General features: G+C 42.7%; 1 protein-coding gene across 1 annotated transcript in view; it reads right to left on the bottom strand.

Annotated features, from left to right (window-relative positions):
* Positions 1-5: 5 nt before the first annotated feature.
* The window catches only part of GRB7 (growth factor receptor bound protein 7), a 35,949-nt gene continuing 12,587 nt past the window's right edge, over positions 6-23,367 (bottom strand). Inside the window, 15 exon segments of the mRNA XM_020997759.2 lie at positions 6-767; positions 1,176-1,269; positions 1,419-1,506; positions 1,718-1,784; positions 5,673-5,789; positions 6,005-6,085; positions 6,352-6,447; positions 6,817-6,927; positions 7,304-7,441; positions 7,798-7,875; positions 8,150-8,271; positions 9,741-9,897; positions 10,183-10,333; positions 10,464-10,530; positions 10,533-10,619. Coding sequence (XP_020853418.1) covers positions 621-767; positions 1,176-1,269; positions 1,419-1,506; positions 1,718-1,784; positions 5,673-5,789; positions 6,005-6,085; positions 6,352-6,447; positions 6,817-6,927; positions 7,304-7,441; positions 7,798-7,875; positions 8,150-8,271; positions 9,741-9,897; positions 10,183-10,333; positions 10,464-10,530; positions 10,533-10,619 — 1,601 coding nt within the window. The 3' untranslated portion in view covers positions 6-620.

The raw sequence follows: 23,367 nt of genomic DNA, 5'->3' as shown, positions 1-23,367 counted from the left end.
AGAGGTCCAAAAATAATTTTTATTATTACTGGTATAAAACAAGGCAGATCAACTGGCCACTCAGTCTGTACAAGGGTGGAGATGCCCCTACCCCCTGCCCCCCAGTTCTCCCATAATGCCCTGCCCCAGGCTCCACAGCTTTAGAGACTGAGAAAACCAGGAGCTCAGTGCTGGGGGGAAAGGGGGAGAAGCTATTCCTAGAGAATTGGGTTGAGAATGGGGCAGAAGGGGAGGGAGAAATTCCTATGCCTGGATGGGAAGGAGAGAGGGAAGAGGGGAGCGAGAAGACTGAAAGAGTGAGAGAGTAAAAAGAAAAGAAAAAGCGTAGAAAAATAGAGAAAGAAAAAGGAAAGAGAAGGAAGAAACAGCAGGAGAGAAGAAGCAGAAGGGGCTCCTTACTGACATATGTGTTCCCACCAAGATCCAAAGTGCATTGACTCACAAAGCCTGGTCTTTGAGGAGTCAGACAGAAGTGAGGGTATGTCTTCCAGGGCTGTTGAGGTACAGGGTTGGTGGGGGAAAGAGAAGGATCCCTCAATTGTTTTGGCCAGGGCAAGGGAGGATGAGAGAGACAGGATACCTCTCTCTGTGGGAGGGAAGAATTGTCAGAAGTCACCCACTCAGAGGGCCACCCGGGTGCAGCAGTGACGAAGTGGGCAAGGCAGGATGCCACGGTTGAGCTGATGAAACTCCACCAGCTGCAGGAGGTCAGTAAAACGTGTCTGCCCTTCATCCATGCTGAAGTAGAGGCGGCCCTCCTCCTCACTCTGGTGGGGTATGGATGGAAGCAAAAGGTCAGGGACACAATGGTTCACTTGGAGTCTCCCTCCTGCCCCCTGCCATGCATTCCTGTGCACTTCCTCCCAGGAGAGCCAGACCATCAAAGACCAGGACCCAACAAAGGTTCCACCCAACACTAACTGCTTCCTCAAGTAGCCTTTATCAATTCCCTCCTAGCCACTTACTCCTCCAGCCTCTAAGTCATTCAAGGACTTCACCAGATCTTCTTGGAATGGGGGAAAGGGGAACACATGGAAGGCTGGGTTCCTGGGATTTATTGGGGGATTCCACTGGGCAATTAGGAAAAGGGAAGGGGATCTGTTAGCAGGAAAACCTAGGGAATGTGTTGTGGGGATGGGAGCCTCTAAGGGTATGTGCAGGAGGGGGTCACTCACCGGAAGGATGAGGTAGTGTTTCACCTTCTGCAAGTGACATAAGGACAAGACAAAACCTTGGGGGTTGCGCTGACTCTCCCGTACAAGAAACACACTGCCAGAGCATGGAATGAGACATATCAGCCCGGTTTGAATAAGTATTTCTTCTCATACAGCCTTGCACCAATATACAATCCTGGGATTCTGACCTTCATGCCACTACCCAGAAACCTGCCCCTATAGCTCCTATACCCCTAACCTTACCCATCAACCAGGCCCTGCTGTCCAATGAGCCTCTGGGTGTCCTCCCGAGAGATGCGGCCATGGAACCAGGGCTGGGAGCGGTGGATGGCTGAGAGAAGGCAGAGGAAGAAGGAATCAAACACCTGATTGCAGCAAAGCTTTTTCCTTGGTGAAAACTCTCCTTCTTCTTTCTCCTACCCCACCATGCACATAAAGTCCCTTTGAGAAATCCCATCAGTCCACTGCAGCATGTCAAGCATCTTATCTCCACCAAAGCAACAGTCCCTCCTACTCCACACCTCCCACACCAAGGCCCTCACCTGAGCTGAGCGTGCTGCCGCCGCCGGGGCAAGGAGTAGGCAGGCTATATCTGTGATTGGTCTTCTTCTAGAAGGATGTGGGAACAATAAAAGAAGAAGGAATCAGTTGGTGGCTCAGTTTCTTTTTAAGATCCTAGAGTCTTGGAGCAGCTAGGCGGCACACTGGAGAGAACACTAGCCCTGGAGTCAGGAGGACTTGAGTTCAAATTTGACCTCAGACACATAACACTTACTAGCTGTGTGACCAAGGGCAAGTCACTTAATCCCATTGCCTAGCCCCCCCCCCAAAAAAAAAGACCTAGAGTCCTGTTTTTCCCAGATGAAACAGTCTGGTGTAGCGCTTCCTGGCATGCCAACAAAACTGAGGGTCCTTTCACCTAGAGGTGAACTTCAGGGGCTGGGCAAGAGGAGCCAGAGTAGGGGAAAGGAATTTTTCCTTTCCTGCAAAATTCGGTTCCTTACATGAAAGAGGCATCAAAGCACACAAATTAGCCCTAAAGTTTAAGTGTGACACAGTAGAGATACATACATACATACCAGAGAGAAAGAGATAGAGATTCAGAGAGACAGAAATAGAAATAGAGAGACAGAAACAGAGAGACAGAGACAGAGAGACACTGGGGATACAGGAGTTCCTAAACTTTGTGTCATGGAACCTCCTTTGGCCATCTGGCCAAACCTATGGACCCTTTCTCAAAACGATATTTTTTCTTTTTTTGTTAATTTATTTTAAATTATCAACAATCATTTCCATAAGCTTTTGAGTTTAAAATTTTTCTCCTCCTTCCTCCCCACCTCCCTCTCCAAGACGGCACACAATCTGATATATGCTATACATACACATTCCTCTTAAACATATTTTCACATTAGTGATGTTGTAAGGAAGAATTAGAACCAATAGGAGGAACCACAAGAAAGAGGAAACAAAACAAAACAGAAGGAAAAAATAGCAAATAGGATGCTTCGATTTGCATTCAAACTCCATAATTCTTTCTTTGGATGTGGATAGCATTTTCCATCATGAGTTCTTTGGAGATGTCATAGATCCTTGTGTGGCTGAGAAGGGTTAAGTCTACCAATATTAGACGTTGCACAACGTGGCTATTACTGTGTACAACGTTCTCCTGGTTCTGCTCATTTCATTCAGCATCAGACCATACAAGTCTTTCCAGGTTTATCTAAAGTCCACTTGCTCATCATTTCTTATAGCACAATAGTATTCCATTACATTCACATACCACAACTTGTTCAGCCATTCCCCAATTGATGGGCATCCTCTCAATTTCCAATTCTTTGCCACCACAAAAAGAACTGCTATAAATATTTTTGTACATGTCTGTCCTTCTCCTATTTGTATGATCTCTTTGGGATATAGCCCTAGAAGTGCTATTGCTGGGTCAAAGGGTATGCACATTTTTATAGCCCTTTGGGCATAGTTCCAAATTGCTCTCCAGAACGGCTGGATCATTTCACAACTCCACCAACAATGTATTAGTGTTCCAGTTTTCCCACATCTTCTCCAACATTTATCATTTTCCTGTTTTGTCATGTTGGCCAATCTGATAGGTGTGATATGGTACCTCAGAGTTGTTTTGATTTGCATATCTCTAATCAATAGTAATTTAGAGCATTTTTTCATATGACTATAGATGGCTTTAATTTCTTCATCTGAGAACTGCCTGTTCAAAACCTTTGACCATTTATCAATTGGGGAATTACTTCTAGGCATCATATGTCATGGGGACAAGTTAGAAGCATTTCCAACAAGATCAAGGGTGAAACAAGGATGTCCATTATCACCACCATTGTTCAATATTGTACTGGAAACGTTAGCTTTAGCAAGAAGAGAAGAAAAAGAAATTGAAGGTATTAGAATAGGCAAAGAAGAAACAAAGCTATCACTCTTTGCAGATGATATGAGGATATACTTAGAGAATCCTAGAGAATCAATTAAAAAATTACTTGAAATAATAAACAACTTTAGCAAAGTTGCAGGCTATCAAATAAACCCACAAAAATCACTGGCATTTCTATATATTACCAACAAAGCCTAACAGCAAGAGATAGAAAGAGAAATTCCATTTAAAATTACTGTAGACATTATAAAATATTTAGGAGTCTACCTACAAAAAACAAACCCGGAACTGTAACAACACAATTACAAAACACTTTTCACACAAATAAATTCAGATCTAAATAACTAGAAAAACGTCAGTTGCCCATGGGTAGGCTAAGCTAATATAATAAAAATGACAATTCTATACCTAAGCTAATTTACTTATTCAATGCCATACCAATCAAACTACAAAAAATTATTTTATGGAGTTAGAAAAAATAATAACAAGATACATTTGGAATAACAAAAGGTCCAGAATATCAAGGGAACTAATGAAAAGAAATGCAGGGGAAGGTGGCCTAGCCGTTCCAGTTCTTAAATTGTATTATAAAGCAACAATCATCAAAACTGCTTGGTACTGGCTAAGAAATAGAGTGGTAGATCAGTGGAATAGCTTAAGTATGCAAGACACAGTAGTCAATGACTATAGTAATCTATTATTTGATAAACCCAAAGACCCAGCTTCTGGGATAAGAACTCACTCTTTGACAAAAACTGCTGGGAAAACTGGAAAAGAGTATGGCAGAAACTAGGAATAGATCAAAATCTCACACCATATACCAAAATAAAGTCAAAATGGGTTCATGATTTAGATAAAAAGGCTGATGCTGTAAGCAAGCTGGGAGAGCAAGGAATAGTTTACCTATCAGATTTATGGAGAACAGAAGAATTCATGACCAAACAGGAGACAGAGAACATTATGAAATGCAAAATGGATAACTTTGATTACATTAAATTGAAAAGTTTTTACACAAAGTCAATGCAACCAAGATTAGAAGGAAAGAAAGAAAATTGGGAAAGAATTTTTACAACCAGTCTCTCTGAGAAGGGATTCATTTCCAAAACATATAGAGAATTAAGTCAAATTTATAAGAATACAAGTCAAAACAATATTTTTAAACTGATTAAGTAAAATGTATAGGACTATAAAGGAAGTCAATTATATTTAAATACAGTCAGCCAATAAATACTTTTTATGTGCCTACTATATGCTAGGCACTATACTAAGCACTGAAGATACAAATAAAAAACAAAGATAGCCCCTACCCTCAAGGAGTTTATAATCTAATAGAAGAAGAAAACAGTTACAGAGTTACCAAAATTTAAAAAAAGGATCATGCTCACAGATTATAGGTTAAGAACCCCTGGAAAAATATATATGTTTATATAATTTATGTGTGTATATATAAATATACAGAGAGAAGTGGGGAGAGGGGAGAGAAACAAGAGAGGACACAGATGGAGCAAATGAGAGAAGGGGAGAGAGCGGGAGTGAAAAGGAAGGAGGGGGAAGAGAAGGAGAAGAGAAAGAGAGCAAGGAGAGAGGAAGGAGGAAAAAGAGATAGAGAGAAAGAGAGAGAAAGAGAGGGAGGAGAGAGAGAGATTGAAAGAAAGAGAGAGATTGAAAGAGAGAGAGAGTACAAGCATTTATTAAGCCCCCCACCCCCACCCCAAATCATGGGCAGGCACTAGGCTAAATGCTGGGGCTACAAATATAAGCAAGCAGAACAGTTCCTATCCACAAGGAGTTTATATTCTAATGGGGGAAGACAATGCAATTAAAGGGGAAGGGGGGGAGGTGATTCTAATATTTAGTCACTAAATGAGCCTGGGCAGGTGTCTCAAGCTCTAAGCCTCAAGCCGAGGGCTAAAATGGCTGTTGCATATAATATGTCTTGTGAAGAGAGCTCTGACCAGGCAAAAATCACTGGTCCTTGACTTATGGGTATGAAGGCCCAGCAGAATTTTGGTCCAGGCCAGTGCCTTTAAAGAACCCCCTACAATTCCTAGGCCCTCTGCGCCTGCTGCCTCCCTCCTCTCTCCACCTTCTGTTCTCACCCTCCAGGCTTGGGCTTCTTCCAGTGCTGCACTCAGAGCCTCTCTGGGATTCTCAATGACCCGTCCAGCACGACCAGAGAAGTCCATGGCCACCAAAGTATTGTCCGAGACGCTCCTCTGGGGTGGGGGGAAGAGAGACGGAGAAAGAGAGAGAGAAAGAGAGAGAGAGAGAGAGAGAGAGAGAGAGAGAGAGAGAGAGAGAGAGAGAGAGAGAGATCTGAGTAAGAACATGGGACCCCTGGGATGGGTGGGGCCAAGACAGGGATTCAGCCGGTGGTCTGGGGCAGAAGTATTGGGGCAGAGAAAGTGTGTCAGCATTGGGAAGCACTCACCAGGGGTGTAGTACCAAACCAGGATGGGCGAATTCGTCGAGATTGCATCTGCTGGTAATTCTTATAAAGTTGCATGCCGTACTGGGGAGATAATAGGAGAGCGGCCTCACTGGAAGCTCCTTTAGGGAACAGACTGTGTCCTGCCTATCTGGCTGAGAGCATGGACTGGTCTCCATCATACTGGAAGCTCCCTGAGGCCAGGCACTGGGTCTCTCCCATCAGACTGGGAGATCCCTGAGGCCAGGCACTGGGCCTTCCCTCCTCCTTCCTCTGTGCAGGCTAGAAGCCAAAGTTTGGGGTCCTGGCTGGTGTCTAAGTCATCACTTCCCCCTAGTGATTTCAAGTACCTTGAAGAGACGGAAAGCAGCCACCCAGCAGCTGCGGCTCCGTTCATCTTCGCTGCAGAAGACCCGAAGCCCCTTTGGGCTGCGCAGTTTGTTAGGCTGTAGAGGGAAGAACTCATTAGGGGCCAGAGTCCTGCTTCTTCCCCTCTACTCACCTGGGGACCCCTCCCCCATTAGGCAACAAGGAGACCTGAGTGAACCAAAGACGCCCCCTCCTTTCTCCCCCCAACCTCTCTCTGTACCTGAGCAAGAATTGGGAACTCTGAGGGTTAAAGGAAAAAAAGAAATGAATGACACTGGAGAATTGTAGGGGGGTGAAGTTCTATTGTTAGGGTTCACTGGAAATTCTGGGGAATTAGGAAGCTAAGGAGATAATGGACCAGAGGAACTGGCAACCAGGATTGGGATCAGGGCCAAAAAACCAGTCAGGCTTTAGAGCCTAGGGTGTTAGGGTCAAGGGTCTCTCACCTTAACACAAAAGCCAAAATCAGTGGGCATCCCATAGAGCTTTCTGCCCTGGGTCACTAGGTACAGGTTGGATTCATTTACATCAGCCACATACTGTAGATGCCGGGGGTCCTAGGTAGAAGGAAGACAGGTATTTTAGGGTAGAACAGTAATGAAGAAGAGATCTGAACTGGAGGAAAGGATCAGGTCAGGTTGCCTGGATGTGTGTGTGGTGGGGGGGGGTGTTGGGGAAAGAAGGGAGAATCCCAGGGGCAAGTGCTAGGGAGGGCCTAGGGGTCTTTGATGGGTGTGGAATCTCATGTCCAAGACTTGTTCTGCCTTCTAGACATGGTCACAGATGGGCCCCTCCTGCCTCAGTTGCCTTGGTGAGGCTATGGGGTCTAATATCTGGGAATCCCAGAGGTAGAGGGGCCATTCCTTGGGTATCCCTGAGAGAGGGTCAGCTTGGGAGCCCTGCAGAGGGTGGGTGTCTGTGGAGGGTCCCAACCTTGGAAGTGCCCTTGGTGGAACAGTAGAGGCCAGAGCGGCGCAGGATGCAATAGAAACGTTTCCAGAGCTTGCGTCCTGATCCCCGAAGCTGGAGGAAACCTTGGATTTCAGGGAAGCTACCTGCGTTCAGGAAGTTCTGGGAGAAAAAAGGTTAATTTGAGATGAGAGCCATAGGATCAGAGATATGAAGCTGGAAGGGACCTTAGAAGGCCATTAAGTCCAGGGACCCTCCCCCTTTTCCTACAGATGAGGAACCTGAGGCATAGGGTTAAGTGACTTGCCCAGGGTTGCACAACTAGTGAGGGTCTGAAGCAGGATTTGAACTCAGGGCTCCCTGACTCCAAGTCCACTGAGTAGCCTAGTCATATGCCAATTAACAGGAAGCAATTTTAGAAAGGGGGAATAAGAGGGCCTTTGTGGGGAAGGATAAAGATGAGAAGAGGTGGAGGAAGGAAAAGAGACCTGACGGAAGGGGAAGGAAGGATCCCTCACCTGGATGAGCTCCTCATGGGTCATGCGCGTGTTGGTATCTAGACAACTGGAGACCATTACCTCTGGGAACAGGGAGTGCTGAGTGAGAGGACAGGGAAAGAGGTCAGGAACGGGAGAAGGACACACCTCTTATCATCTACCCCTCCCCTCCCCTCCTTCCACCCTGGGCGGGCAGAGCTGCTTAGTCAAATAAACCAGAGCTCTGGGGGTGGCGGATGAGTGGAAGCCCTCTGAACCCCCTATCCCATCATCTGCCACATCTCCTCCTCCCCTCCCCCAGCTGTAAACACACACACACACACACACACACACACACACACACATACACACGTGCACACACATGCTCACTCACTGGGGAGCTCTTAAACAGTTCATATTTGGCAAAGTTTTTTCGAAAGACAAAACGACTGTCTCCCCCGACAGGCCAGGCAGCTTGCACCTCCACCACTGACTCATGATCCTCCAGCCCCCTCTCTGGAAACACAAAAATTATAACTTTGAAGAGCTCTATGCATTTTGTGTGTGTATGTGTGCACATTATGTGTATATACATATATATACATATAGGCAGCTAGGTGGTGCCATAGTGCACACAGTGTTGGGCCTGGAGTTACAAAAACTCATCTTCCTAAGTTCAAATCTGTCCTCAGACGCTTAACTATCTGTGTGACCTGGGGCAAGCCACTTAACCCTGTTTGTCTCTGTTCCTCATCCATCAAATGACCTGGAGAAGGAAATGGCAAACCACTCCAGTATCTCTGCCAAGAAAACCCCAAAGGGATGCACGAGGAGCTGGACGTGACTGAAACAAACGAACAGCTATATTCATACATATGCACATCTGTATATATGTATGTGTATATATAAAGACAATTATATATTATTACATATGCATAATTATGGATATACGGGCATGTATGATATATGCAGATGTATGATATGTGTGCATATATAATATATAAACAATATAGTATATTATATGTATACATTATTATATATGCATAATTATGCATATACATGTACAAATATATATGTGTGCATCTATCTATATCTTTCTATATATATCTATATACATATATTGATATATACATATCTAAATATCTATCTTTATCTATCTGTCTATCTATTTGTATATATACTCATCTGGTCCTTATAATAACCTTCAGAGAGGGAGAGCTACAGATATCCATCTGTATTACTATTCCCATTTTACAAATAAGAAAACTGGGGAATCATGGTGGTCAAGTGACTGGCCCAGGATCCCACAGCTAGCTAAGTGTCTGAGATAGGATCATGTGTTCATAAATGTTGCGCTAAAAGGGACCTTAGAAGCCACCAAGTTCAAACTCCCTAACACAGAGTAATGAAGTGACTTGTCCAGGGTCAAACAACCAGGGAGTATCTGAGAGAGGATTTGAACTTTTTCCTAACCCCAAATCCAAGTCTCTAGGGGTGGGCTGGGGAACTCTGGGGCCCATACTTTTTAATAGATCATAGGCTCCTAGACTAGAGTTGAAAGGGACCTCAGAGACCATCTAATCCAAGCATCTCATTTCATAGTGGGGGAAACTGAGGCAGGGAGATTGTGACCTGCTCTAGGTCACACAGTAAGTATCAGAGGTGGAATTTGAATGCAGGTCCTCTAACTTCAGAGACAACACTGCTCCCAAACTCATTCCTATTCCCGTGTGCTATACAGGCTAAGCTTGACACAAATGACGTATCTGCTGAACATCTGTGCCTTTTGCCTATGGGACAAACACTAACAAAATATGATAAGGATGCCCAACATCTGGGAGTGGGGGGGAGGAGAGAGAGGAGAGAAATGGAGTAATGTTCCCGTGGTCCTGAGAACCCAACAGTGTGACTCTTTCCATCCCTTCCCACAGCCATGGGTAAAATCAGCCCCACCCACTCCCCCTCACCAGGGTCCCTTCCCTCACCCAGTGCTAGGTGGGGATGGCATTCAACCAGCCCCCAACTCTCATCGCTCAGGGCGTGTGCCCGCTGCACCAACATTTCACACACGTGTCGGGCTGTGGCATCTGCCGCCACCTCCACGGAGCGGCATGTGTCGTCTTCATTGTACACTTTCACCACCTGCCCCGCCACCCAGAACAAGAATCCAGAAGTGCTCAATGGACCAACACCTGCCTGATTTAGTGCTCCCTGGCTGAGATATTAGGATTACTGGAAGCAGGCAATTCTGTCCCCAGAGAGGGTAATTCTAACTCTCCTTCCCCCTAAGAAGGCATCAGTAGGTGTTGTCTTAAGGGAAGAGGGACATCCTCCACCCATCTAGCATTCTACAAAAACCCCCATCTCCAGTCTCTCCACCCTTCTTTTCCCCAGCACCCTCCCATTTCTTGTCCCAGAGTAACTCACATGGGGGACGCTGCTATCTCTTGAGAGGAACCCCCGCCCTGAGGAGGGGGCCCCAAGGATGGGTGACTGAGAAGAAGGGCTGCAGAGCTCAGGAAAAGGGTTAGGAATAGCAGGCAGAGACGAGGCTCGGAGCTCCTCCTCCCTAAGTTTCCTATAGAAAGAAAAAGTCAAGCTAAGGCCAGGGTGGATAACATGCTTGTCTTTTCTCCCCTTACCATGGCTATGCCCTGCCCCCCTCTTCCTAAATAATCCTTTTCCCCCACATCTAGTCCTTCTCATACCTGCTGGCCTGGATGGAAAGGGGCTGGGATCTCTTCAGTTCCCCAGGAAGATGAGCATCAGACCTGGGGGGGTTCCAGGAGGGGTCCCAGTCTCAGGGCTTGGGTCATCTGAGGAGTTGGTGAGGTGGGGAAGAGACAGATCCAGGTCCATGACATCTGGAATTAGGAGAGAGGGGGGAAAAGAGTTGAGGAAGTCAGTGTGGTACAGTAAAAAGAAGAGACAGGATATGACCTCATTCCAGCCTCTGACAGCACTAGTGTGACTTCTGGCATGTCCCTTAATCTGGCCTCAGGCTCCCCATCTGTAAAATGAAAGGATTGGATGGGGTCTCAACCCACAGTTTAAGGAGTGCTGAAGGGGTCACAAGTGGAAAAAGCTTAAGAAGCCCTGGACTAGATGACTTGTAAGTTCCTTTCTAGCTGCAGATCTATCCAGATCTATGATTCTATGAACCAAGCCTTATTCCACCCTCACACATAACAATGCACGGAAACTGATCCAACCATTCTGGAAAGCAATTTGGAACTATGCCCAAAAGGCTATAAAACTGTGCATATCCTTTGACCCAGCAATAGCACTACTAGGTCTGTATCCCAAAGAGATGAAACGGAAGGCGAAAGGGACCTATTTGTAAAAAGTATTTATAGCAGCTCTTTTTGTGGTGGCAAAGAATTGGAAATTGAGGGGATGCCCATCAATTGGGGAATGACTGAACAAGTTGTGGTATATGACTGTGACAGTATACTAATATGCTATAAGAAATGATGAGCTGGATGGTTTCAGAAAAACCTGAAAGATTTGTGTGAACTCATGCAAAGTGAAGTGAGCAGAACCAGGAGAAAACTATGCACAGTAACAGCAATATTGTACGATGATCAAACGTGAAAGATTTAGTAATTCTCAGCAATACAATGATCCAAGACAATGCCAAAGGTCCCATGATGGAAAAATGCTATCCACCTCCAGAGAGAGAACTCTGAGTGCATATGAAGCATACTTTTAAAATTTTCTTTACTTTTGTTGTCTTATTTTGTTGTGTTTTCATTTGCAACATGGCTAGTATGGACATATGTATGGCATGACCTCATATGTATAATCTATATCAAAGTGCTTTTCTTCTTAAGGAAGAGAGAAGGGCAGGAGGGAGGGAGAGAATTTGGAAATCAAAAAATTTTTAATGATTGTTAAACCTATTTAAAATTCTTACCTTTTTAGGGAGTGGGGAGGGAAGGGAGTGAGAAAATTTGGAACTCAAAAATTTTTTTAAATGAATGTTTAAAATTGTCTTTATATGTAATTAGAAAAAATAAAATACTTCTTTAAATTATCATTAATTTTTTTACAACTAATCAGGAAATATGTAATATAAGAAATAAAAATATTTTTTAAAAAACAACTCAGTGACATACCAATTTAAGGCTTGCAAAGCACTTTCTTCACAACAACCTGGTGAGTTAGATGCTATAAAGTATATACTCCTCCCCATTTTCCAGATGAGAAAACTGAGGCTCTGGGAGGTTAACTAAGTGCCTTGTCTTTAGTCACAAGTCTATGAGATGAGATCTGAACCTAGGTGTGCTGGAGCTAGCTAGAACTGACTCTCGAAGGCCAGTTATTAAATTTTCAGTGAGTAATACACCCCAGGAATTGTCAGACACTACAAATCAGGGCTTGATTTATTGTTTTGTTGATCTGTAGATTTAAGAAAGTGATGGAGAAAATGGTAAGAATGCAGATTGAGATCGGATGTGTGTCCTACATACATTTTTCCCCACAGAGAGCCTGTGAATATTTACCAGAACGCCACTGAACTGAGGACTTCTGGTTCCAATCCTGCCTCTGATGCTTGATGACCTTGGACAAGATATTTAACCTCCCTGAACCTTAGCTTTCTATCTGCAAAAATGAATTGTACTAGATGTTTTCTGGCTCTAGATCTGCAATCTATGCATCTAGAGGCAGCTGGTGCCATTGTGGATTGAGCACTGGAGCTGGAGTCAGGAAAAGCTAAGCTCAAATCCAGCCTCCGATAATTTTCTGGACATGTCACTTAACCTCTATCTGCCTCAGTTTCTGCAACTGTAAAGGAAGGATAATAATAGCACCTACCTCCCAGGACTGTTGTGAGGATTGAATAAGAAAATGTTTATAAAACGTTCCTTTCCATAGCATCACAGAACCCAGCACATAGTAAGTGTTCAGTAAATGTTTGTTTCTGCCCCTCCAATCCACCAATGTCTCCAGATCCAGCACTATCTAGTACACTATACTGCCCTCTCACCCTAATAGCTAACTGTTCAAGGGGGAGTAAAAATGGAGGAGGACAGGGTAGGAAAAATGTAAGAGTGTAAAATATTTCTGGGAGAGAATTTGGGGGGAACAAAATGGGTAGGAATGGAGTATTGAGTAACAGTGTGAGCAGAAGAATTAGAAGAGAGAACAGAGGGACAGAAAGGATCTTGGAAAAAGAGTGGGAAAAGGAATTTCCAGTAAGACAGATGAATGAGAGGAGCCGGGCATGAATCCAGCCTCCATGATGCTGACGTGCCAGAAACAGATGGAGTAAACAGACAACAGGGGCAGCTAGGTGGCGCCATAGTGCATAGACCACCAGGCCTGCAGTCAGGAAGACTAATTTTCTTGAGCTCAAATCTGGCCCCAGATGCTTACTAGCTGTGTGACCTTGGGCAAGTCACTTAACTCTGTTTGCTTCAGTTTCCTCATCTGTAAAATGAGCTGGAGTAGGAAATGGCAAACCACTCCAGTATCTCTGCCAAGAAAACCTCAACTGGGGTCATGAAGGATTGGACATGACTGAAACAGCACAACAGCAAACAGATAAGTGTGTGGAGAAAAGGAAGAAAGTTTCACTAGGAAGTCCAGACCAAAAAAAAAAAGGCAACAGAAGGTCTGATGAAATGAAGAAGCAAAGGAGAACTCAAGACGATGAAGAAATACTAAGGGGACCCAAAATAAGGAGATTAAGAGAAACTGTCAATTGGGGGGAAAAAAAAGAATCTTCACATCAAATGTCTTTGATAAAGTCAACATCCAAGATATATAATAGAGACATAGTTTTAAAGTTCTTAAAAAAAAATCCTGTCAACTATCAACTACCACACAAAAGAAATCTCCAAATCACTAGAGATAAGAGAAGGGTACATTAGAACAACTCAGCATTTCACCCAAGCCCAGCAGGTTGGCAAAGAAGATAGATACATAAGAGTAGCTGTCAGTATTAGAGGGGTCATGGCGAAAGAGGCACACTAAGATACGGCCCAAACATTCTGGAAAACAACTTGGAATTATGCAAGTCATAATAGCCTTAAAAAAAACTTTAATTTTTTTTCAATTAATAAACATTGATTATAAAAATAGCTAACACTTACATGGTACTTTAAGGTTTACAAAATGCCTTACAAATGTTATTTCATTTGTAACCACTCTGGGAGGTAGGTGCTATTATGATCCCCATTTGACAGTTGAGGAAACTGAGGCAGACAGAGATTACGTGTCTTGGCCAGGGCCACACAGCTAGTTAAATATCTGAGGCTACTTTTAAATTCAGGTCTTCCTGACTCTAGGCCTAGCCCTATACCTGCATTTATCTAGTTGCATTTATTCTCTCCGTCTCTGTCTCTGTCTCTGTCTCTCTCTCTCTCTCTCTCTCTCTCTGTGTCTCTCTCTCTCTCCCAGCCCATCCCCCATTGAAAAAATAAAAACAAACCTTTGTAACAAATATGCATAGTCAAGTAAAACGAATTCCTACACTGGCCATGTCTACAAATGTATTTTACATTGCCTTTAGCACAGAGGTCAATGATGGAAAAAAAAAAAAGATCCCTGGTATAAAAAATATGCACAGCAATCCTCTTTGTGGTAGCAAAATGCTAGAAACCAGGTAGATGCCTAGAGACCAAAGATTGGCAGGAAAAATTGTATTATGCGAATGTAGTGGAGTCTTTTTGCACAAGCAAGGAAAAATAATGAAGAATTTGAGAAATGTGGAGGACGAATCAATTAACAAGAATTTATTAAGTATTTACTATATTGCCAAGGACTATGCTAAGGGCTTAGAAAACAAAGAAAAAAACAAAACCAATCCCTGCCCTCAAGAAGCTTACATTCTAATGGCAAGAGATAACATGCCAAAATATATACAAGTGAGTATCGGAGGGAGGATAAATACCTAAGATATGTCAGAATAGATGGAAGATAACCTCAGTGGAGAAGGCAGGAACAGCTTTGGGAGACTGGAAAAGGCATAGTAAAGAAGGTGGTATTTAAGCAGTCTTGAAGGAAGCCAGAGATTCTAAGAGTCAGAGGTAAGAGGGGACTGAACTCTATACATGGGAGGCAATCAGTGCAGAGGTGTGGAGATGGGAGACAGTGTCATGTGTAAGGAACGGCAAATAAATTAGTATGACAGAACCATCATAGAGTAGGAAGGGAAGAAATATGTAATAAGACTGGAAAGGTAAGAAGGAACGAGGTTATAAAAAACTTTAAATGCTAAACAGAGACATTTATATTTGATTCTAGGTTTGGGGGAGCTACTGGATTTTATTGGACGGTGACACGATCAGATTTACATTTTAGTAAAAATCACTTTGATGTTTGTATGGCCAGATGAATTGGAGTGGGAAGGGCTTTGAGGCAGGGAGACCAAGTAGAAGGATATTAGGGGGCAGCTAGGTGGCACAGTGGATAGAGCCCTGAAGTCAGGAGGACCTGAGTTCAGATTTGGCCTCAGACACTTAACACTTTCTAGGTGTGTGACCCTGGGCAAGTCACTTAACTCCAACTGCCTAAAAAACAAAACAACAACAACAACAACAAAAACCAACACAATGGATAGAGCATCGACCCTAGAGTCAGGGGGACCTGAATTCAAATGTGACCTCAGACGGTTACTAGCTGTGTGACCCTGGCCAAATCACTTAACTCCAATTGCCTTAAAAAAAAATACCACAATAGCCCAGATGATAAGTAGAAGAGCCTAAATTAGAGTGGCGGTTGTATGGGTGAAGAGAAGAGGACAGATGCTGAAGATGCTGTGGAGAACAATAAAAGAAGATCTGCCCACTGACTGGACCAGTGGGGTGAGTGAGAGGAGTTGGAGATGAAACCCAGGTGGCAAACCTAAGTGCCTGGAAGGATGATGACTCCCTTGACAGTTAACAGGGAAGCTGGTAAGAGAGGTGGGTATGGAGAGAAAGATAATTAATTCTGTTTTGGGTATGTTGAGTTTGCGATGCCTATAGAACATCCTGTTGGAACTACCCAGTAAATAGGCAGTGATGCGTGACTCAGAAGAGAGACTGGGAATGGAGCTATAGGTCTGATAATTATCAGCATGATTACTATAATTGGATTTATGGGTGATGAGGTCATCAGGTAAGAAAGTATGGAGGAAAGAGAGAAGAAAGCCCAGGCCAGAACTTGGCAAATGGGGCGGGGGAGAAGGTGGGGACCAACAGTCAGAAGACTTGCCATGGACACAGAGCAAAGGAGACTGAAAGGGAAACATCATTGGGTAGGTAGGAGAAGAACAAGCGGGTGTAGCACCACAAAGACCCAGACAGGTGAAAGTCTCAAGGAGGAGAAAGTGGTCCACAGTGTCCAGTGCTGCAGAGAGTTCAAAGATGATGACTGAGAAAGGCCCATTAGATTTGACAATTAAGATTTCATTGGGAACTCTGGAGAACATAGTTTCAGTTGAATGAAGGAAATAGATTGCAGAGACTTTTTAAATTTTTATTTAATATTTTTTCCCAATTCCATGTAAAACAATTTTAACATTCTTTTTTCAAATTTTGAGTTCCAAATTCTCTCCCCACCTTTCCTCTCCCTCCCATTGAGAAGGCAAGTAATCTGACATAGGTTATACATGTGCAGTCAGATTGAAGAGACTTTAGAAGAAATTTTAAGGAGAGGAAGCGATGGCACCAAGTGTAGATGGCCTTTTCAAGGAATTTACCTGAAAAAGACAAGGAGCACAACATATTTGAAAGTCTTACCTTTTTAGGGAAGGAGAAAATTTGAAACTCAAAAATTTTCAAAAATGAATGTTTAAAATTGTCTTTGCATGTAATTGGGGAAAAACAAAATACTACATACATAAAAGACAGAGGGCACATGGGGGAAGAGATATATGGCTATAGCTAATGGAGATGGTAAGCTCTAGTGAGCATGTTTTAGAGATGGGGATACAGTTGTGCTTATAGGCAGCAAGAAAGGAACTAACTGAAAAGAAAAGAAGGAAGATGAGACAGTGGGGATGTAGTGGGTATACTTTGCTGAAGAATATGGGAGGGAATAGCATCAAGGGTACATGTTGGCAAGAAGGAGGACTACTTCATCAGTGACTATTATGAAGAAAGAGATAGTGAGAAGATGAAATTAGAGGAGTGTGAGATAAGGAGGAAGAGAGAAGAGGGAGCTCTTGGCAAATGGTCTAATTTTTTTCACTGACATATGAAGCAAATTCCTCAGATGAGAGGGAGAGAGTAAAGCTCGTGGAGAAAAAGGAAGCAGGGAGAGAACAAACTTTTTTTTTTGTGAGACAATTGGGGTTAAGTGACTTGCCCAGGGTCACACAGCTAGTGTCAAGTATCTTGTCTGAGACCAGATTTGAACTCAGATCCTCCTGACTCCAGGGCCGGTGTTCTAGCCACTGTGCCACCTAGCTGCCCCCATAGTTCTTGAACATGGAGATGGGAACACTTATGAGTCATGGCCAAGTTCAAGGGTATGGACATCTCTGTGTGTAGTTGAGGTAGAAAAGAGGAGTAGTTCATGGAGGTTGAGAAAATTTACAAACTAGGAATTTGAGGTATTTGAGAAAACATCAATGTGTATATTGAAGCCACCTAGTATGAAGGAAGGGCAGCTAGGCAGCTAGAGTGCTGGCTCTGGAGTCAAGAGGACCTGAGTTGAGATCCAACCTCAGACACTTACTAGCTGTGTGACCCTGGGCAAGTCACATAACCCTGTTTGCCTCAGTTTCCTCATCTGTAAAAGGAGCTGGAGAAGTAAAGGAAAAATCGGTTCAGTGTCTTTGCCAAGAAAACCCCAAAATGGGGTCATGGAGAGTTAGACATGACTGAAATGACTCAACAATAACAACAAAAGTATAAAGGTAGAAATTAGGGTGGAAAGAGAGAATATAAATCAGGCACTGAACTTATTCAGAAAGGAGAGAAAATGTCGTGGGGGCTGGTGGGTAAAAACCACCAGGATTTGAGCCCTGGATAAATTGGGACAGTGTGAACTTCAAATGAGAGGCTTCAGAGTGGTAGAGGGAGAGTCAGGAAGTGTCAGTCTACTTAACCTCCATGACCTACTCCTCCTTTCCACCTCAACTACACACAGGGCTGGTTATATACTTGAACTTGGCAATGAGGAACAAGGAATGATCTGTCTCTCCTACCAATACCAGTGAGTCAGAGGGTATGAGAAACAATGTAATGAGGGCTGGAAAGGATAGCCAGGAATGCTGTGTCATCTGAATCAAGCCAACTGTCAGTGAGTGCTAAAAGATAGAAAGAGAAGTTTTAAAAAGGAAGCTTGTTAATCATAGAGTGAGAACTCCAAGAGGTACAGTGAAAGAGGCAGACAGATCTGAAGTAGATGGGGGAGGGACAGATTACAGGGGGAGAAGGATGGGGATGAGGTGTAAATTTGAGATGGAACAGAGTAAGCCAAAGACAAAAGACAAGATACATGGAAGAACAGATAATAAATCATCACACACATAAAAAGTTAGCAACTAAAAAACAAAGTTGAGAAAGAAATAACCTAAGAATCATTGACCTCCCAGAAGAATATAAAACAAAAAAGACACCTGATGACCACATTTCAATAAGCAATAAAAGAAAATTGCCTGCAAGTATTGGAACCAGAGGACAAAGTGCGGGTCAACAGAATCCACAGGTCAAATGGCTGAACAAACTGTTATACAAATGTTCTGAAATATTATTGTGTTGTAAGAAACAGTGAAAGAGATTTTTTCAGAGAATCCTGGATTGTATGAACCGATTGTTGAGTGGAGGGATCAGTTTATAAGAGGGCAACAACAACTGTAAAGAAAAAGAAAACTTTGAAAAACTTAAGAACGCCAATCAAAGCAATGATCAATTACGTCTTTAGAGGAACTTGGATGAAGCACATTACACATCTCCTAAAACAGAAGTAGTGGGCTTAAGGTGCAGAAAGAGACATGCATTTTTGACATGGACATTGTGTAAATTCATATCACTTGACAATTACAAAAAAGAAAATCCACAGGTCAAGACAAGAGAGGAATTCCAAATTTAACACATCAAGAAATGTGATCATCAAGTTCCAGAACTCCTGGATCAAAGAGAAAATACTGCAAGTGGTCAGGGGGTAAAAAGTCACTTGCCTCTAGTGAGGACAGCACAAGAATTCTCATCAACAAGGAAGGAAAGAAATGATAGCAATATAACATACCAAAAAGCAAGAGAAAATGGCTGGCACCCAAGAATAACATAATTTGTGAGGTTGAAATTAATCCTATAGAAAAAAAAGAAACTTCTAACAGAATCAATGACTTTTAAGCATTTGTGTTGAGAAAACCAAGGCTGGGCAGGAGTTTTGAAACATAAGCAAAGCAAACAAAAGAAACTTAAGAAAGGTAAACAAGTTTGAACAGCTAAAAGGGGTAGATATGGATTCAGTGCTTACATCCTGAAAATTAGAGCAAAAACTGTTGTTCCTTCAGGAGTCCCACCTTGTCTAAGACTCATTGAAGGAATAAAGAAAATCAAGTTCTGGGCTTGCTTGGGCAAAGATACCCTAGAGAAAAAAGGAGGAGGGGAATTTGACATTTCTTGTTATTACCGGGGGTTGACAGGTAAAGGTCATTAAAACACAAGGGAAGGAGAAGGGAACCTCAGGAACCTCACCTTATCCTAAAAGAAGGTTTTTTTAAAAAGTTATATCAGTAAAAGTTTAATAGAGAGGTAGGGGGAGAAGCCACACGTAAAACAGAGGAAGGCAGCAGAACATAGTAGAAAACAAAACCCAACAATCTATTCTATATTAGAAACACACTCAAAACCAAAAGTTAAAATGAGAGCTTGGAGTAATACGTCTTGTACCTATGCTAGAGTACACATGCCATGGGTACTACATGCATAGAAGGTCTTTTATATCTGCTCTAGAACCCAAAGCCTTTTGATTTAATTTTTATTTATTTTATTTTATTTTTTTAGGCAATTGGGGTTAAGTGACTTGCCCAGGGCCACACAGCTAGTAAGTGTCAAGTGTTTGGTCTGAGGCCGGATTTGAACTCAGGTCCTCCTGACTTCAGGGGCGGTGCTCTATCCACTGTGCCACCTAGCTGCATCCCCCAAAATCTTTTGGTGGAGCAGTTTAGGTTATTGCTGTGTTTTCTTTTTCTCCATCAAGGAGGAGCAGGCTAGTCCCTTGCTCCCATCCCCCCACCTCCTCATAGAAACCTCAGATAGTGAGATTGTTGGGTTTTGTTTTCTACTGTTCTGCTGCCTTCCTCTGTTTTACCCGTGGCTTCTCCCCTTATCTCTGTATTAAACTTTTACTGATCTAGCTCTTTGCATTTGAATCCCCAGCACCTAGCACAGTACCTGGCATACAGTAAGAGCTTAATAAATGTTTGCTGATTGATTAGGGGGAAAGTTTGGCTGAAGAGAGGTGAGGCCTGGGCAACTGCATGCCAGGTAGGTGAGTAGCAAATGACGTTGAAGTATTGGGACTGTTGGATGGACCCTCGCCGGCACAGCAGCCAAAGACTGAGAAAGATCTAGCAACGTTTTAGAGATAAGGGCGGGGACATCTCAGATACAGGGTTCTTAAACTTTTTTTATGTCATGGACTTTTTTTGGCAATCAGGGGAAGCCTGTGGACCTCTTCAGAATGTTTTTAAATAACTGAAGGAAATGCTAACTTTCAGTTAGAGGTTAGTAGGAAAACTAAAGATATAATTCTTTTCCAACCCAAGTTCTCAGAATCCCTGAAATCAACTGGACCCCAGATTAAAAACCTATGCTATCAGTGGCCAGGAGCTTCCAGCTTACCAACTGGCTACTGGGATAGTGCCCATATCTGTGGGGTCAAAGGGAATAGGAGGGCTGGATCAGACTGGAAGGCAGAGCAGCCGATCAGCATCCAACCTGAGTAGAGCCCAGTTTAATCCAAACTGAAAGCCATTGGTAAGAAGTTCCAGGATCCTACCAAACCCCCAACACTCTTCTTCATGCTTTAAGTCAAGTCAACAAGCTTTATTGTCTGCTATGTACTGAGCACTTCCGCTTGCTTTCTCATGCTTATAATTGCTGCCCCGATGAGAGATCTCAGAAACACCATCAAAAAAGCAGTCCATTCCAACCATTTTGGAGAGCAATTTGGAACTATGCCCAAAGGGCTATAAACATGTGCACACCCTTTGACCCAGCAACAGCACTTCTAGGGCTAGATCCCAAAGAGATCATACAAATTGGAAAAGGATCTACATGTACAAAAATATTTTCTGTGGTGGCAAAGAATTGGAAATTGAGAGGATGCCCATCCATTGGGGAATGGCTGAACAAGTTGTGGTATATGATGTAATGGAATACTATTGTGCTATAAGAAATGATGAGCAAGTGGACTTTAGAAAAACCTGGAAAGACTTGTATGGTCTGATGCTGAATGAAATGAGCAGAACCAGGAGAACGTTGTACACAGTAACAGCCATGTTGTGCAATGACTAATATTGATAGACAACCCTTCTCAGCAATATAAGGATCTAAGACATCTCCAAAGGCCTCATGATGGAAAATGCTATCCACATCCAAAGAAAGAACTATGCAGTTTGAAAGCAGATTGAAGCACACTATTTGTTATTTTTTTTTCTTCTGTTGAGTTTTGTTTCCTCTTTCTGGTGATTCCTCCTATTGGCTGTAATTCTTACCTATAACATCACTAATGTGAAAATATGTTTAATAGGAATGTATATGTATAGGCTATATCAGATTGCACCCTCTTGGGGAGGGGGAAAAAAATTAAAACTCAAAAGCTTAAAAAAAAAGCAGTCCATGACCTTCAGGAATAAGTATAAGTATGTTCTCTGGGCACCCCAAAGAAGTAGGAAGGTAATCAGAAAGAGATTTGCAGAGGATTGGATTGAAACTTGTGATAATTTCTTTTTAATTTTTACCTTACTGTTCAATAAACATGTGGTCACAGGAAACTTTCTTTCCTGTGAGTCATGAATATAGAGAGCCGAAACTGAGCCAGGCAATTTCCCAGACAAGAAGGGGATGGAAAGGCTAAAACTAGAAACTGTCTTATTCCTATAATCCTGAAGAGTATCATCTTATATTCACATAGAACCCAGGTCAAGTTCTTTGCCTTGTTCTTCGAATGAAAAAAACATTTATTAAGCACTTACTACATACCAGGCAATGAGCTGGGGATATAAATACAACAAAGCAAGCTGGTTCCTCCCTCAAAAAGTTTACATTCTAATAGAGGAAGGCACATACACAGGCAAGTGGTAGCCAGGGAGAAGTATAATGCTCAGGGAAGTCAGAAGGACAGTAAATGGAGTCATAAATTAGACTGCCGTGTTCATTTTAGGAATGGTAGTGTTGGTTTGAATTACTGTTCTCAGAGCAAGAGGTGGAAGGAGTCAGAGGGAGGGGATGCAGGCGTGGCAAGTCATGAAGATGACCCAGGAGTAGTAGCATGGTGGGCTTGGGTTGGTCTACAGAATCTCCACTGCCTCAAACTAGGGTGCATATTCCTCTACTCTTTCCAGTTCCCCTTTAAGAATTACATTCAGGGGCAGCTAGGTGGCACAGTGGATAGAGCTCCAGCCTTGGAGTCAGGAGGACCTGAGTTCAAATCCGACCTCAGACATGTAACATTTACTAGCTGTGTGACCCTGGGCAAGTCATTTAACCCCAGTTGCCTCACCAAAAAAAAAAAAAAAGAATTATCTTTCAACAGACTTATATGAATTGATGCTGAGTGAAATGAGCAGAACCAAGAGAACATTGTACACAGTAACATTGTGCGATGATCAACTATGATTGACTTAGCTATTCCCAGCAATACAATGATCCAACACAATTCCAAAAGACTCATGATGGAAAATGCTAGAGAATCCAGAGAAAGAACTGATGGAATCTGAACGTAGACCAAAGCATACCGTTTTCACTTTTTTTTTTGTATTTTTTTCTTATTGTTCTGTTTCTTCTTTCACAGCATGACTAATGTGAAAATATGTTTTACATGATCACACATGTAGATCCTTGCCATCTTGGGGAGGGGAGAAGGGAGAGAGGGAGGGAGAAAAATTTGGAACTCAAAGTCTTTCAAAAAATTAATGTTGAAAATTGTCATGTACATGTCTTTACATGTAATTTTAAATTTAAATTTTAAATTAATTTAAAGTAATTTTAAAAAATAAAATACTATTAAATTTTTTAAAAAGAATTATCTTTCATCATGTAAGCTCCTTGAGAGCAGGTACTGTCTTGCTTGCTTGTATTTCTATTCCCAAAGCACAGTGACTGGCACATAGTAGGTGTGTTCTGTCTACATACATTCATACACACACACATACATATATGCATACATACATACACCATTTCATTTGACTGTTATAGTATCCTTATCAGATAAGTACAATTGTGTAGGAAACCACCAGTGAGAAAATCCCCTCTATTGATGCAAATATCCAACTACTCAGGACCACAGAGAGTTAAAGTGAACTGCCCAGAGTCCCACAGCCAGTGTGTGTCAGAGGCAGTACCTGACCTCAGGTCTTAGTGACCCTAAGGCCAGCTGTCTTTTGAGGACTCTCTATTCACTAGCAATGCCACCTGTCTCTTCTACATTCATAATTTACTCTGT

This window comes from Phascolarctos cinereus, unplaced genomic scaffold, assembly GCF_003287225.1.
Source record: "Phascolarctos cinereus isolate Bilbo 61053 unplaced genomic scaffold, phaCin_HiC Scaffold_5;HRSCAF=322, whole genome shotgun sequence".
NCBI lineage: Eukaryota > Metazoa > Chordata > Mammalia > Diprotodontia > Phascolarctidae > Phascolarctos > Phascolarctos cinereus.
This window is presented reverse-complemented; position numbering and strand designations above follow the sequence as displayed.